The 14,898-nt window shown below is 36.9% G+C and overlaps 1 protein-coding gene across 1 annotated transcript in view; it reads left to right on the forward strand.

The window, feature by feature from the left end:
• The first annotated feature begins 423 nt into the window (after positions 1–423).
• The window catches only part of Patr-1 (Protein associated with topo II related - 1), a 104,683-nt gene continuing 90,208 nt past the window's right edge, over positions 424–14,898 (forward strand). Inside the window, exon 1 of the mRNA XM_089098800.1 lies at positions 424–471. Within this exon, the coding sequence (XP_088954926.1) occupies positions 442–471 (30 nt within the window). The 5' untranslated portion in view covers positions 424–441. The remainder of the gene's footprint in view (positions 472–14,898) is intronic.

A 14,898-nucleotide genomic window follows, 5' to 3' on the forward strand; every position in this document is an offset into this window, starting at 1 on the left:
AACGGTGAATTGTTTATACAGGCCGCGCACGATATTAGGGGACCGTTTAACTCCACCATACACAGCGCCGACACTTACGCACAACTCCTTTTAAGAGCTATTCAGCGCGGTCCATCTAGGTCTATAGTAATAAAGCTTAGAAATCTGTACCGTAAGTTAAAAGTGCAGAAAAATGTTCACGCGTCATCTATTCCGACTACTAGGTCTGCAGTAAATATCCCTGTATAAAAGGCTTTTAGGAAGGGGTCTATCAGCTCTTCTTCTTTGTATAATACTTGTGCTGTTGAACTATGGCTTTCTCTTTCCGTTGTCCTCCTAATGAAAAGATTCGCCAGGTTCGTTTAATTATTTTCTAAAGTGAAAGTTGTCCAACACTGCATGTAAACGCCTGAAACCACTTTGGAAGAACTGTAAGAAAAGTATTTAAACTTGATTGAGAAAATGGATTTTAAATTTGACACTGCTCTACCCGTAAGCTTTTAAATAATCTTATTTTGCTCAGAGGGTATAAATGCGTCTCTGTAAAACTCTTGAATTACTACAAGGGAAATGTTTGGTGTCAATAGGCCAGCCTAGTTTAGCCTGCTGTAAGAATTTGGAGGGCAAGCATTATTTTTTGGGCTTCTGCCTTGTTGATTAAGTTTCAGTTAAAATTTCAATAAACAAACAATTTCACTCCCAGTTCAAAATATCTACTGAAACAACCAAATTCTAATTTCTTTCTTATCAGCCTAAAGTAAGATAGCCTAGCCTAATCACTCCTTCCAACTGTTTATTGCTAATAGCTAATCACTTCTTACACTATCAAGTTCACATAAATTCTCTATTATTCCACCCTAAAACTAGATTGCTTCACCAATCAATTTGTCTAAATTTTCTTAAATCACACTTCCTAGCCTAAAAATCTGACAAAATGGTCAATATATACCAAATAATATTATTGAGTTAGGACTAAAGTGAATACACCATTCCATGCCTTTTTTATGCTGATTACAAATATAATAAGCATTTCTTTCTGAAATGAATTTCCGCCCCCCCCCCCCGATAGAGGCTATACCTACCCGAACCCGGAAGTGACATATATAGGGTGGGGGGCATAAATTCATTTCCGATAGAAATTCTTATTATATTTATAATCAGCATAAAAAAAGGCATCAAATGGTGCATTCACTTTAGTCCTAACTCAATAATATGATTTGGTATATATTGACCAACAAAATCATGTATAGCCTACAAGCTTAGTGATGATAGTAGGATTAACTTGAATATGTTAGCTGTACACAGTGTTGGGTAAATTTTTACCAAATCATATTATTGACTTATGATTAAAGTGATATTAATTTTATTTATGATTAGTAAAATTATGATTAAATTTTATTTCTGATGTAAATGGGAGGTAAGTTTAAATTTTACCCCACCACCCTAATGTGCAAATATATACCCTGAATTGGTATAGCCTATAGGGGTGGGGGTATAATTCATGATAAATATCTACCAAATCATATTAGTGAGTTAGGACTAAAGTGAATACACCATTCAATGCCTTTTTTATGCTGATTACAAATATAATAAGCATTTCTATTGGAAATGATTTTCAGCCCCCCCCTATATAGGCTATACCTAACCTAACCTGGAATTGGCATATATAGGGTGGGGGGCTGAAATTCATTTCCAATAGAAATGCTTATTATATTCGTAATCAGCATAAAAAAAGGCATCAAATGGTGTATTCACTTTAGTCCTAACTCAATAATATGATTTGGTATATATTGACCAACAAAATCATGTATAGCCTACAAGCTTAGTGATGATAGTAGGATTAACTTGAATATGTTAGCTGTACACAGTGTTGGGTAAATTTTTACCAAATCATATTATTGACTTATGATTAAAGTGATATTAATTTTATTTATGATTAGTAAAATTATGATTAAATTTTATTTCTGATGTAAATGGGAGGTAAGTTTAAATTTTACCCCACCACCCTAATGTGCAAATATATACCCTGAATTGGTATAGCCTATAGGGGTGGGGGTAGAATTCATGATAAATATCTACTAAATCATATTAGTGAGTTAGGAATAAAGTGAATACACCATTTGATGCCTTTTTTAATGCTGATTACGAATATAATAAGCATTTATATCAGAAATGAATTTCAGCCCCCCCCCCCTATATATACCTAACCTAACCCTGAATTGGCATATATAGAGGGAGGGGGCTGAAATTCATTTCCGATAGAAATGCTTATTGTATTCATAATCAGCATAAAAAAAGGCATTGAATGGTGTATTCACTTTAGTCCTAACTCAATAATATGATATGGTAGATATTTACCAAATTCATTCTGACAAAAATGATTATTATATTTGGAAAGAGCATAAAAAAGGCATTGAGTGGTATTTTCACTTTATTTGTAAGTCAATAATATGATTTGGTAAAAATTTACCCAGTGTTGAATATTTTAAGTGCACTAATAGTCAATAGTAGAGTTGTTATAAAGGGGATACCACCAGATGGCTAATTTGACAGTGTATATATATATATATATATATACAAATCTTTAAATTAGCCAACCAGTATTTTAAGCCTAGGAGTCCAGCTGGACATAAGGAAACATATTAAGAAAACATTTTGTACTCCATAGTATGCAGAATAATCCTAGTTAACACATTTTGCAGTAGGAGAGCCTTTATCTTTGCTTCTTTCCTTTTTTTCCAGTTTTTCTAAGAAATTCATGAATTTCTTAGGACCTATAAATTCACAGAATATATACCCCCACCCCCCGAATTTGCAAATATATACCTAGATTTTGCATCCTCAATCTAAATATAACATCCATTTGCATCACAAATGAACTTTACTCCCATATTAGCCATATGGTGGATGTAGGTTATAAAGCAGAACAAATTATGCTGTAGTCTAGAGCATGGGCACCCATATGGGAGGGCAGGGGGGGGCTCCGCCCCCTGGCTGAACGATACTGCCTTTTTTTTATATTTTTGTTCTGAGATTTCTACTATATAGCATTAAAAATGCCAATTAGATGCGGTTTGCCCCCCCCCCCCTGGAATTCAGCTTATGGGTGCCCATGGTCTAGAGATAACTCTGATAAAATTAACTGTAAAAAAAAGAGTTTTCCAATATTGTACCCAATCAATTCTAGACCTAACTAGGGTAAAAGACTTCATCTTGGGAAAGACCACTTTTCTTTGGCATTCTGGGTAAATAGAGATGGGTTTTCAGATTGCCCCTATTTTACTGCAGCATGACACAATCTAGAAAGGGCACTAGCCCTTTCAATTTCCAATCAAATGAGCCATTTTTGAAATATCCATGACAAAACTTTCTATGAAAACCTTATATGCCCCCAGGGCATAACTTACAACCCTTTCCCTGAGGGCTTTGAGGGGGTTATCCAAAGAACTAACTTCCAGAATTTCCACTACATGGAACAAAATGGATATCTCCAAATTTTGATTGGATATATTTATGGAAATTGTGGGCATAAGAGGGGGTTAGTTGCCCTTCAATCACTTTCAACTATTAAAAGGACACTAGCCCTTTCAATTTCCAATGAAATGAGTATTTTTTGAAGTTTCTGCAAGATTGCTTTCTATAAAAACCTTCTATGCCCCCAGGGCATAACTTACAACCCTTACCCTAAGGGGTGTGTGTACAGGGGGGGGGGGTGTCATCCTTAAAGACCTAATTTCCAAAACTTTCAACTATGTTGAACAAAATGGCTATCTAAAAGTTTTGATTGGATGTGTTTGGGGAAAAGATGGGCGTGAGAGGGGGGTTAGTTGCCCTCAAATCACTTTTGACTATTAAAAAGGGCACTAGCCCTTTGAATATCTAATCAAATGAGCCCTATTTCAAGTTTCTACAACAAAGCTTTCAATAAAAACCTTATATACCCCCAGGACATAACTTATAATCCCCGCCCTGAAGACTGTGGGGGGAGTGTGACCTGCTCAAAGATTTAATTTCAAGAACTTTCAACAGCATTATAACAAAATGGCCTTTTGAATTTCTAATCAAATGACCCCTTTTTGAAGTTTCTACAACAAAGCTTTCTATAAAAACCTTATATGCCCCCAGGGCATATCTTACAACCCTTGCCCCAAGGGCTGTTGGGGAGTGTCCTCCTAAAAAACAAAACTTCTATCTGGAAATCAACTACGTTAAACAAAATGGCTAACTCAAAATTTTGATTGAAGCTGTTTGGGGAAATGGTGTGTTTGGAAGGGGTGTTAGCCAATAAATTTTGGCTATTAAAAAGGGCACTAGCCATTCCAATTTCCAATGAAAAAATTTGGTTGTTCTACTTGTCCTGGTCTGTCACTGAATTTGTCAAAGTTTTTTCTTTGCTCTTATCTGATCCTTAACCAAACTTGTAGAATTTGGGCATTAGGCCCATCCTGGCATTGAATTGCATTGGTTTAGTACTTCTCCTTACAAGATTCAATAATTTCAGCTGGTTCACGTTCATTACTCAACTGAGAAGGTTAATGGAGAATTGAAGACAGATGGATAAAATTGCAGAGAATTCAAAATGCAGTATTAAAAAAAAAGAATTCTAAAAAATTAAAATCTTGCATTTTGCACAAAACTTTGAAATGTTAAAATTACATGTAAAAAAAAGTTTTCCAATATTGTAGCCAATCAATCCTAGGCCTAACTAGGGTAAAAGACTTCATCTTGGGAAAGACCACTTTTCTTTGGCATTCTGGATAAATAGAGATGGGTTTTCAGATTGCCCCTATTTTACTACAGCATGACACAATCTAGAAAGGGCACTAGCCCTTTCAGTTTCCGATGAAATGAGCCCTTTTTGAAGTTTCCATGACAAAACTTTCTATAAAAACCTTATATGCCCCAGGGCATAACTTACAACCCTTTCCCTGAGGGCTTTGAGGGGGTTATCCAAAGACCTAACTTCCAGAATTTCAATTATATTGAACAAAATGGATATCTCCAAATTTTGATTGGATATATTTATGGAAATTGTGGGCATAAGAGGGGGTTAGTTGCCCTTCAATCACTTTCAACTATTAAAAGGACACTAGCCCTTTCAATTTCCAATGAAATGAGTATTTTTTGAAGTTTCTGCAAGATTGCTTTCTATAAAAACCTTCTATGAAAAAATTTGGTTGTTCTACTTGTCCTGGTCTGTCACTGAATTTGTCAAAGTTTTTTCTTTGCACTTATCTGATCCTTAACCAAACTTGTAGAATTTGGGCATTAGGCCCATCCTAGTATTGAATTGCATTGGTTTAGTACTTCCCCTTACAAGATTCAAAAATTTCAGCTGGTTCACATTCATTACTCAACTGAGAAGGTTAATAGAGAATTGCAGACAGATGGATAAAATGGCAGAAAATTCAAAATGCAGTATTACAAAAAAAAATTCTAAAAAATTAAAATCTTGCATTTTGCACAAAACTTTGAAACATTAAAATTAAAGTTAAAAAAAAGAGTTTTCTAATATTGTAGCCAATCAATCCTAGGCCTAATTAGGGTAAAAGACTTTGTCTTAGGAAAGACCACTTTTCTTTGGTATTCTGGATAAATAGAGATGGGTTTTCAGATTGCCCCTATTTTACTACAACATGACACAATCTAGAAAGGGCACTAGCGCTTTCAATTTCCAATCTAATGAGCCCTTCTTGAAGTTTCCATGACAAAACTTTCTATAAAAACCTTATATGCCCCCAGGGCATAACTTACAACCCTTGCCCTGAGGGCTTTGAGGGGATTATCATCTTCAAATGCCTAATTTCCGGAACTTACAACTATGTTGAACAAAATGGATGTCTTAAAATTTTGATTGGATGTATTTGGGGAAATTGTGGGCGTGAGATGGGGGTTAGTTGCCCTTCAATCACTTTCAACTATTGAAAAGGGCGCTAGCCCTTTCAATTTCCAATCAAATGAGCCCTTTTTGAAGTTTCTACAACATTGCTTTCTATAAAAACCTTATATGCCCCCAGGGGATAACTTACAACCCTTGCCCTGAGGGGTTTGTGGGGGGAGGGGAGTTGTCATCCTTAAAGACCTGATTTTCAAAACTTTCAACTATGTTGAACAAAAAAGCTATCTAAAAATTTTGATTGGATGTGTTTGGGGAAAAGATGGGTGCAAGAGGGGGGTTAGTTGCCCTCAAATCAGTTTTGACTATTAAAAAGGGCACTGGCCGTTTGAATTTCCAATCAAATGAGCCTTTTTCAAGTTTCTACAACAAAACTTTCAATAAAAACCTTATATACCCCCCAGGATATAACTTATAACCCTTACCCTGAAGACTGTAGAGGGAGTGTCCTGCTCAAAGATATAATTTCCAGAACTTTCAACTGTGTTATAACAAAAAAGCCTTTGAATATCCAATCAAATGAACCCTTTTTGAAGTTTCTACAACAAAGCTTTCTATGAAAATCTTATATGCTCCCAGGGTATATATCACAACCCTTGCCCTGAGGGCTATGGGGGGAGTGTCCTCCTCAAAACATAATTTCTATCTGGAAATCAACTACATTGAACAAAATGGCTATCTCAAAATTTTGATTGGATGTATTTTGGGAAATGGTGGGTGTGGAAGGGGTGTTACTTGCCTTCCAATTACTTTTAACTATTAAAAAGGGCACTAGCCATTCTAATTTCCAATAAAATGATGCCCTTTTCAAAGTTTCTACAACAACTCCTTTGATACAAAGTGCCCTGGTCTAGAAAAAAAAGTAATACACTGTGCCAACATTGTTCTTTACTTAGACAGTGCAATTGTGCTGTCTATGATTAGTTCTGCCTTATTGAAAATTTGGTGATTTAACATGTACATTTGGATCCTACTTGCTATCAAATCTGGTGAATTTGGTAGTTGTATCATAGTAGTTCCATTTATTTGCAAATTTGGTAATTAGACAAGTTTAGTTGGCTTCCAGACATTATCAATTTGGGCAGATTTGGTAGTTCTATTGCAAGAGTTCCACCTATTTTTAAATTTGGTGATTTAAGGGTTCATTTGGTTCCCTTTTGCTACTATAGAATGAATTAGGTGAACTTGTTAGTTCTATTGTGCTAGTTTTGCTCATTTGTAAACTGGGTAATTTGACATGTTCATTACAATCCACTAAACTCCTATTGTAATTCATTAAATATTTGCAAATATTATATTGCAAAAAAAAAAAAAAATTGCTGTTCTACTTGTCCTGGTCTATCACTGAATTTGTCAAAGTTTTTTCTTGGCTCTTATCTGATCTTTAACAAAACTTGTATGGCATTCTGGAAAAATAGAGATGGGTTTTCAGATTGCCCCTATTTGACTACAGCATGACACAATGCAAGTGTAGACCCAATCACCTCTTACTAGAGCCAGCCCAGTGGGAGTAATTTGGGCAAAATTATATTTTAGGAGCTTTTGGCTATCTTTGAAAGGGGTTAGGTTGGGAAAATGAAACTTTCAGGAATGGGTCTGATCCTTAACCAAACTTGTAGAATTTGGGCATTAGGCCCATCCTGGTACTGAATTGCATTGGTTTAGTACTTCCCCTTACAAGATTCAATAATTTCAGCTGGTTCACATTCATTACTCAACTGAGAAGGTTAAAGGAGAATTGCAGACAAATGGATGAAATGGCAGAGAATCCAAATTGCAATATTACAAAAAAAAAGAATTTGAAAAAATTAAAAACTTGCATTTTGCACAAAAACTTTTACCAGTTGAGCAATTAATTTTATTTATGAAAGTCATTAGGCTATGGAACAAAAGAGCTTTAAATAATGTCTGTTTTCCTCTATATTTTTTAAGAATAAACTAATAAGTCAATCATACTGAGCTGAGACTATTCAGCTTGAACTCCTCATTTTTTAGAGTCATTTTATTTTTGTAAACATGCATGACCAGATATGTTGAGCTTTCTGCTGGAAATTCTCTCTCCTGTTAACTTGGGAGGGAAGTGTAAGTTTTCCCAGAAATTCAAAAGATGATTTGTTACTTGTCTGTTAAATCAAACACATTCAAGAATTATGCTGTGTAAGATCTGACAGAAACTAGTTAAAGTATTAACTAGCCTGTAAGTCTTCAAAGTATTTAGACGAGCCTGTCATTTCTGGGTGTGGGGTTGAGGGGAGGCATCTTAAATCCTTGGAGTAAATTTGCCTGTAAAAGAGCATTAATATTGCAGTGGTTCCGCCATCTTCATACACTTTGTACCATTCCTCATTCTTTTGATCTGTTCATCACTTCTCATATTTGCTAATGTCAATTTACTTTGCATTATTACATTTGTCAATATCAGGTAAAAATATTCGTCACTATGATTTTAGCAATTAATTCAGAGAATACTCTTGTCCAAGTATATTACAATTTATGAGATTGTCAGTTATCAGTTAATTACAAGGCTCAGGGTGTTTTTTCACAATTAAAAAAAGTTTGGAAGAAAAGGAAGATAAGTCTGCAAACCAAGATTAGAATATTAGAAGCTACAGTGATGACAGAAGTCAAATATGGCTATGAAGAATGGCGCTTCGAAAAGCAGATGAAGATTTGCTAGATGTGTTCCAGAGAAATTGCTTAAGGATTGTTCTGGGTACCTGGCTGACTGACTGTGTTTCAAACAATAGGCTGTACAAAAAATGTGGTTCAATACTGCTCTCTAGGGCTGTAATGAAAGAGGTTGAGATGGCTAGGGCACATTGTGCAGATGAAGGATGACAGATTGCTGAAGATTGTTTTTTTGGCCAACTGTCTAGGGCTAAACAGAAAGCAGGTTGTCCTTGTCTGGGGTGGGAGGACGTCATAAAGAAAGATTGAAAGGAAATGGGAACTTCGTGGGAGGGTGAAAAAGGGAGGCTTTGAATAGATTGGGATGGAGGAGGAGCATGCATTGGCCTCAGGCGGCTTGGTGCTGTGGTGAGTTGTTAGTAGTAGTAGATTATTAGATTATCAATTGTACTTATTAATAGTTTCAGAAACTCATATCCCAGGGGTAGGAAACATGAAATTAGGTGATATAGAATTTGTTTACTCAGGCAGGAAGGATGGGGTACATAGACAGGGAGTAGGGCTCATGATGAATGAGGAAGCTGCTAAGTCTTGTTTAGGGTGGGAAGGTATTAATAATAGAATACTAATTGCTTATTTTATGACCAAAAAGTTCAGAGTATCAGTTATAGTAGTTTATGCCCCTGTAGAACCAACTGAGGGAGATACTAGTGACTCAGATGAATTTTACTTACAGCTACAGGAGGAAAAAGACATGGTCCCAGGTAGAAATATGATATTTTTACAAGGAGATTTTTATGCCCAAGTTGGTAGAAATAGGGATAGATGGTATCCTAGCCTAGGTAAATTTGGTGTAGGAAAAGAAAACAGTAATGGATACAGACTTTTGGAATTTTTAGGTATAACAATCTAGTTATAACCAATATGGAGTTTGGTCATAAAATGGCCCATAAGTTAACTTGGTATTCACATGAGGGTAAGACAGCATTATTGATTATGTTATAGTTAACAAAAGACTGGTAGGATCAATCCAAGATACTAGGGCATATAGGAGTGCTGTTATTGATGTTAAAAGTAAAGATCACCATCTAGTAGTGTCTAGGGTTAATTTAAAGCTGAAATTTCGGAAGGGTAACTACCTTCTAGGAAGTTAGGTAGGTAGACTCCAGGATGAGAATTTGAGAGAAACTTTCCAGGAATACTAAACTTGAGAGTTTAAAATTTGACAATGTGGAAGATGGTTAGAATAATTTTAGAAAAACAATTTGTGAAGTTGCTGAAGGTGTCTTAGGGATGAAAGTTAGGATTGCAGCTAAGATCATTAGTGAAATGCTTTATGTTTAATAGAGAGGAGAAGGGCCTTGTACAAGAATTATCTGAGTGATAGATTGTATAAAAACAAAAGGAATAAAAAGAAAGTGGAGAAAGCTTTAAAATATAAACTAAGGAGGTGTGAAGTGAAGGCTGTGGATAAAATTGCCAAGGATCTGGAAGATGCAGCTAGATGGCATAATAGTAAAATATTGTACTGGCATGTTAATGAATTGAGAGGGAGTAGTCAATCCAGACTTGTCCCAGTGAAAGATAGGAACAGGGCCGGAATTAGTGATAAGGAAAGAATTAAAGAGATTGGAAGGACATTTTGAGAATTTGCTACACCAAGATAAAGTTGCAGGAAAAGATATAGAGGAAACTAAAAAAGTTTGTGCTACCTTGGATGTGAAGGAAGATTTGTTTTGTGAGGAAGAATTGGTAACAGTACTAAATGGAGTAAGAAATATTAAGGATCCAGATGCTGACAGTGGGGTAAATGAGTTTCTTAGATATGGTTGCTCTGAGGTTAGAAATAAGCTACCTAAGAATATGAACATGATTTTTGAAAAAGGGGAAGTACCTAATGATTTTAGGAAAACCTTAGTTAAGTCACTTTTTTAGAAAGGTGATAAGAGTGAGTGTGGTAACTATCAAGGCATTAGTCTGGTCTCTGTAGGTAACAAATTACTTAGTAATATGATACTTTTTAGACTCAGAGATGCTGCACACAAAGTCTTAGGAAAAGAACAGTGCAGTTTTAGAAAAGGTAGAGGATGTTTCAACCAAATTTTCACTCTTAGGTTAATAATTGAGAAGTGCCTGAGTTGTCAAACACCTTTGGTCCTCAGTTTTATAGATTATGAGCAAGCATTTGATTCTGCTGATAGAATGGCTTTAGCAAAGGTCTTATTCTTCTATAGTATGCCAGGCAAATACATTAAATGGATTAGTGCTATGTATGAGAATAACACTGCTGCAGTTAAGGTAGGAAATGAGGTTAATAGCTGGTTATGTATTAAATCAGGAGTTAAGCAGGGTTGTGTTCTATCCCCCTTTACATGGATTATTTTGATTGACTTTGTCTTATGGAGCACAGGAAAGGCAATGGGAGACAAATTGAGAGGAAAAACTCTCCTGGATTTAGATTGTGCTGATGATTTAAGTATCTTAGATGGAAGTGTGAGCAAAATGAATGAACTTTTAGAGGTTTTGCGAGTTCAGGGTGCTAGAATAGGTTTGAAAATTAATGCTAAGAAGACTAAGTCACTAAGTTACTCATTCCTAGACTAAGGCTAGGAATAAGTGAAGATGAAAAGGTAACATTGGGTAACAAAAAGATTGATCAGGTGGGCGGCTTCACTTACCTTGGTAATATTATTGGTAAAGATGGTGGGAGCAGTGAAGATGTTGTAAAGATACAGTAAAGATGTAAAGCAGTAAAGATGGTGGGGGCAGGTGGAGGCTCAGGGTATTTTTCACAGGTAAAAAAAGTTTGGAAGAATAGGAAGATAAGTCTGCAAACCAAGATTAGAATATTAGAAGCTACAGTGGACAGTTGTCAAATATGGCTCTGAAGCATGGGTACTCCAGAAAGTGGATGAAGATTTGCTAGATTTTTTCCAGAGAAATTGCCTATGGATTGTTTTAAGTACCTGGCTGACTGACTGTATTTCAAACAGTAGGCTGTACGAAAAATGTGGTTCAGACCCGCTTTTTAGGGATATTCTTAGAAAAATATAGAGATGGCTAGGGAATGTTGGAGGATGACAGATTGCCAAAAATTGACCTTTTTGGTCAATTGTCTAGGGCTAAACGGAAAACAGGTTTTCCTTGCCTGGTGTGGGAGGACGTCAAAAGGAAAGATTTAAAGGAAATGGGAACTTCCTGGGAGGGTGTAGAAAGGGGGGCTTTGAATAGATTGGAATGGAGGACGAATGTGCATAGCTGTGTTGGCCTCAGGCAGCTTGGTGCTGTGGTGAGTTGTTAGTAGTAGTAGTAGTAGTGCATCCATTGGTGGCTGGCGTTTATGCCCTAGGAAAATACCCCTGCAGAAAATACCCCACCGCAGAAAATACCCCCCCCCCCCCAAGAGAAAATCGTTTTTAAAAGTTTCTTTTGTTTCTTAGGTAGGTACTTCAAAATATCTTCCCAGGACATATCATTCCCCCAAACACATCCAGTCAAAATTTTTAGATAGTCATTTTATTCAGCGTGGTTAATTTTCTGATACAAAATGTGCTGTTGAGGAGGACACTCCCCCACAACCTTTAAAGCAAAGGTTTTAAGTAATGTCCTTAGGGTATACAAGAACGAATTTGGGGCAATATACCATTTATTATTTTTTTTCCTTTAAAGAAGGGCACTTCGTATGGAATAATTTGTCGTAGAAACTTCGAAAAGGGCTCATTCAATTGGAAATTGGAGTGGCTTGTGCCCTTTTTAATAGTCGAAAAATGATTGGAAGGCAACTAACACCCTTTCCATGCCCACCATTTCCTGAAACGCATCCAACCAAAATTTTGAGATAGCCATTTTGTTCAGCGTAGTTGATTTCCAGATAGAAATTATGTTTTTGAGGAAGACAATCCCCAACATCCTTCAGGAAAAGGGTTGTAAGTTATGCCCTGGGGGCATATATGGTTTTTATAGAAGGGGTTGTCATAGTAACTTCAAAAAAAGGCTCATTCGATTGAAAATTCAAAGGGCTAGTGCCCTTTTTAATAGTCGAAAGTGATTGGAGGGCAACTAGCCACCCCCCCCGCCCAGCCTTTCCCCAAACACCTCCAATCAAAATTTTGAGATAACCCTTTTGTTCAGCATAGTTGATTTCCAGATAGGAAATATGTTTTTGAGGAGGACACTCCCCCACAACCCTCGGGACAAGGGTTTTAAGTTATGCCCTGAGGGCATATAAGAATGATGTTGGCACAATGTATTATTTATTAATTTTCCCTTTAGAGCATGGCACTTGGGGCACGTTGTCTCGAAAAGGGCTCATTCAATTGGAAAGTGAAGTGGCTTGTGCGCTTTTTAATAGTTAAAAGTGATTGGAAGGCAGCTAACACCCCTTTCAGGCCAACCATTTTCCGAAACAAATCCAATTAAAATTTTGAGATAACCATTTTGTTCAGCGCAGTAGATGTCCCGAGAGAAAATATGTTCTTGAGGAGGACATTCTCCCACAGGCTTTAGAGCAAGGGTTGTAAGATATACCTTAGGGGCATATAATGTTTTTATATAAGGTTTCGCAGAAACTTCGAAAAAAGTTCGTCCGATAGCAAATTGAAAGGGCTAGTGCCCTTTGTAATAGTTGAAAGCGATTAGAGGGCAACTGACCCCCCTCTCGCGCCCACCTTTTCCCCAAATATATCAAATCAAAATCTGATATAGCATTTTATTCAACGTAGTTTTAAGATCAGGAAATTACGTCTTTGAGGATGACAACTCCCTCACAGCCCTCTGGGCAGGGGTTATAAGTTGTGCCCTTTGAGACATATAAGGTTTTTATAGAACGCGTTGTCGTAGAAACTTCAAAAAGGGCTCATTCCATTAGAAATTGAAATGGCTAGTGACCTTTTTAATAGTCAAAGTAATTGGAAGGCAACTAACACCCCTTTCATGCCCACCATTTCCCGAAACACGTCCAATCAAAATTTTGAGATAGCCATTTTGTTCAGCATGGATGATTTCCAGATAGAAATTATGTTTTTGAGAAGGACACTCTCTCACAGCCCTCAGGGCAAAGGTTGTAAGTTATGTCGTAGAAACTTCAAAAAAGGCTCATTCGATTGGAAATTCAAAGGGCTAGTGCCCTTTTTAATAGTCGAAAATGATTGGAGGGCAACTAACCTACCACTCACGCCCACCTTTTACCCAAACATATTCAATCAAAATCTTAAGATAGTCATTTTGTTCAACAGAGTTGGAAATTCTGGAAAATTAGGTCTTTGAGGATGACAACCCCCCCCCCCCACAGCCCTCGGGGCACGGGTTGTAAGTTATGCCCTGGGGTCGTTTATAGAACTCATTGTCGTAGAAACTTCAAAAATGGCTCATTTGATTGGAAATTGAAATGGCTAGTGCCCTTTTTATATTCAAAAGTGATTGGAAGGCAACTAACATCCCTTCCACGCCCACCATTTCCCCAAACTCATCCAATCTAAATTTTGAGATAGCCTTTCTGTTCCGCGCAGTTTAAAGTTCAGGAAATTATACCTTTGAGTAGGGCACTCCCCCCGCAATCTTCAGGGCAAGGGTTATAAGTTATGCCCTGGGGCATATAGATTTTTGTTGAAATCTTTGTTGTAGAAACTTGAAAAAGGGCTTATTCGATTGGAAATCCAAAGGGCTAGTGCCCTTTTTAATAGTCGAAAGGGATTTGAGGGCAACTAACCCCCCCCTCACGCCCACCTTTTCCCCAAAGACATCCAATCAAAATTTTTAGATAGTAATTTTGTTCAGCGTAGTTGATTTCCAGATAGAAGTTATGTTTATGAGGAGAACACTCCCCCACAGCCCTCAGGGCAAGGGTTGTAAGTTGTGCCCTGGGGGCATATATGGTTTTTTTAATAGAAAGTGTTGTTGTAGAAACTTCATAAAAGGCTCATTCGATTGGAAATTCAAAGGGCTAGTGCCGTTTTTAATAGTCGAAAGTGGAGGGCAACTAACCCCCCTCTCACGCCCACTTTTTCCCCAAACACATTCAATCAAAATTTTAAGATAGCCATCTTGTTCAACGTTTTTGAAATTTCTGAAAATTAGGTCTTTGAGGATAACAACCCCCCCCCCCTCACAGCCCTCAGGGCAAGGGTTGTAAGTTGTGCCCTTGGGGCATATAAGTTTTTTTTAGAACGCATTGTCGCAAAAACTTAAAAAATGGCTCATTCGACGGGAAATTGAAATGGCTAGTGCCTTTTTTAATAGTCGAAAGTGATTGGAAGGCAACTAACACCCCTTCCACGCCCACCATTTCCCCAAAAACATCCTATCAAAATTTTGAGATAGCCACTTTGTTCCATGCAGTTTATAATTTCAGAAAATTATGTATTTAAGGATGACAAACCCCCCCAGAGCAAAGGTTG

The sequence above is a fragment of the Artemia sp. Qi Xiang Cuo genome, chromosome 13 (assembly GCF_049724085.1).
Source record: "Artemia sp. Qi Xiang Cuo chromosome 13, ASM4972408v1, whole genome shotgun sequence".
Classification (NCBI taxonomy): domain Eukaryota; kingdom Metazoa; phylum Arthropoda; class Branchiopoda; order Anostraca; family Artemiidae; genus Artemia; species Artemia sp. Qi Xiang Cuo.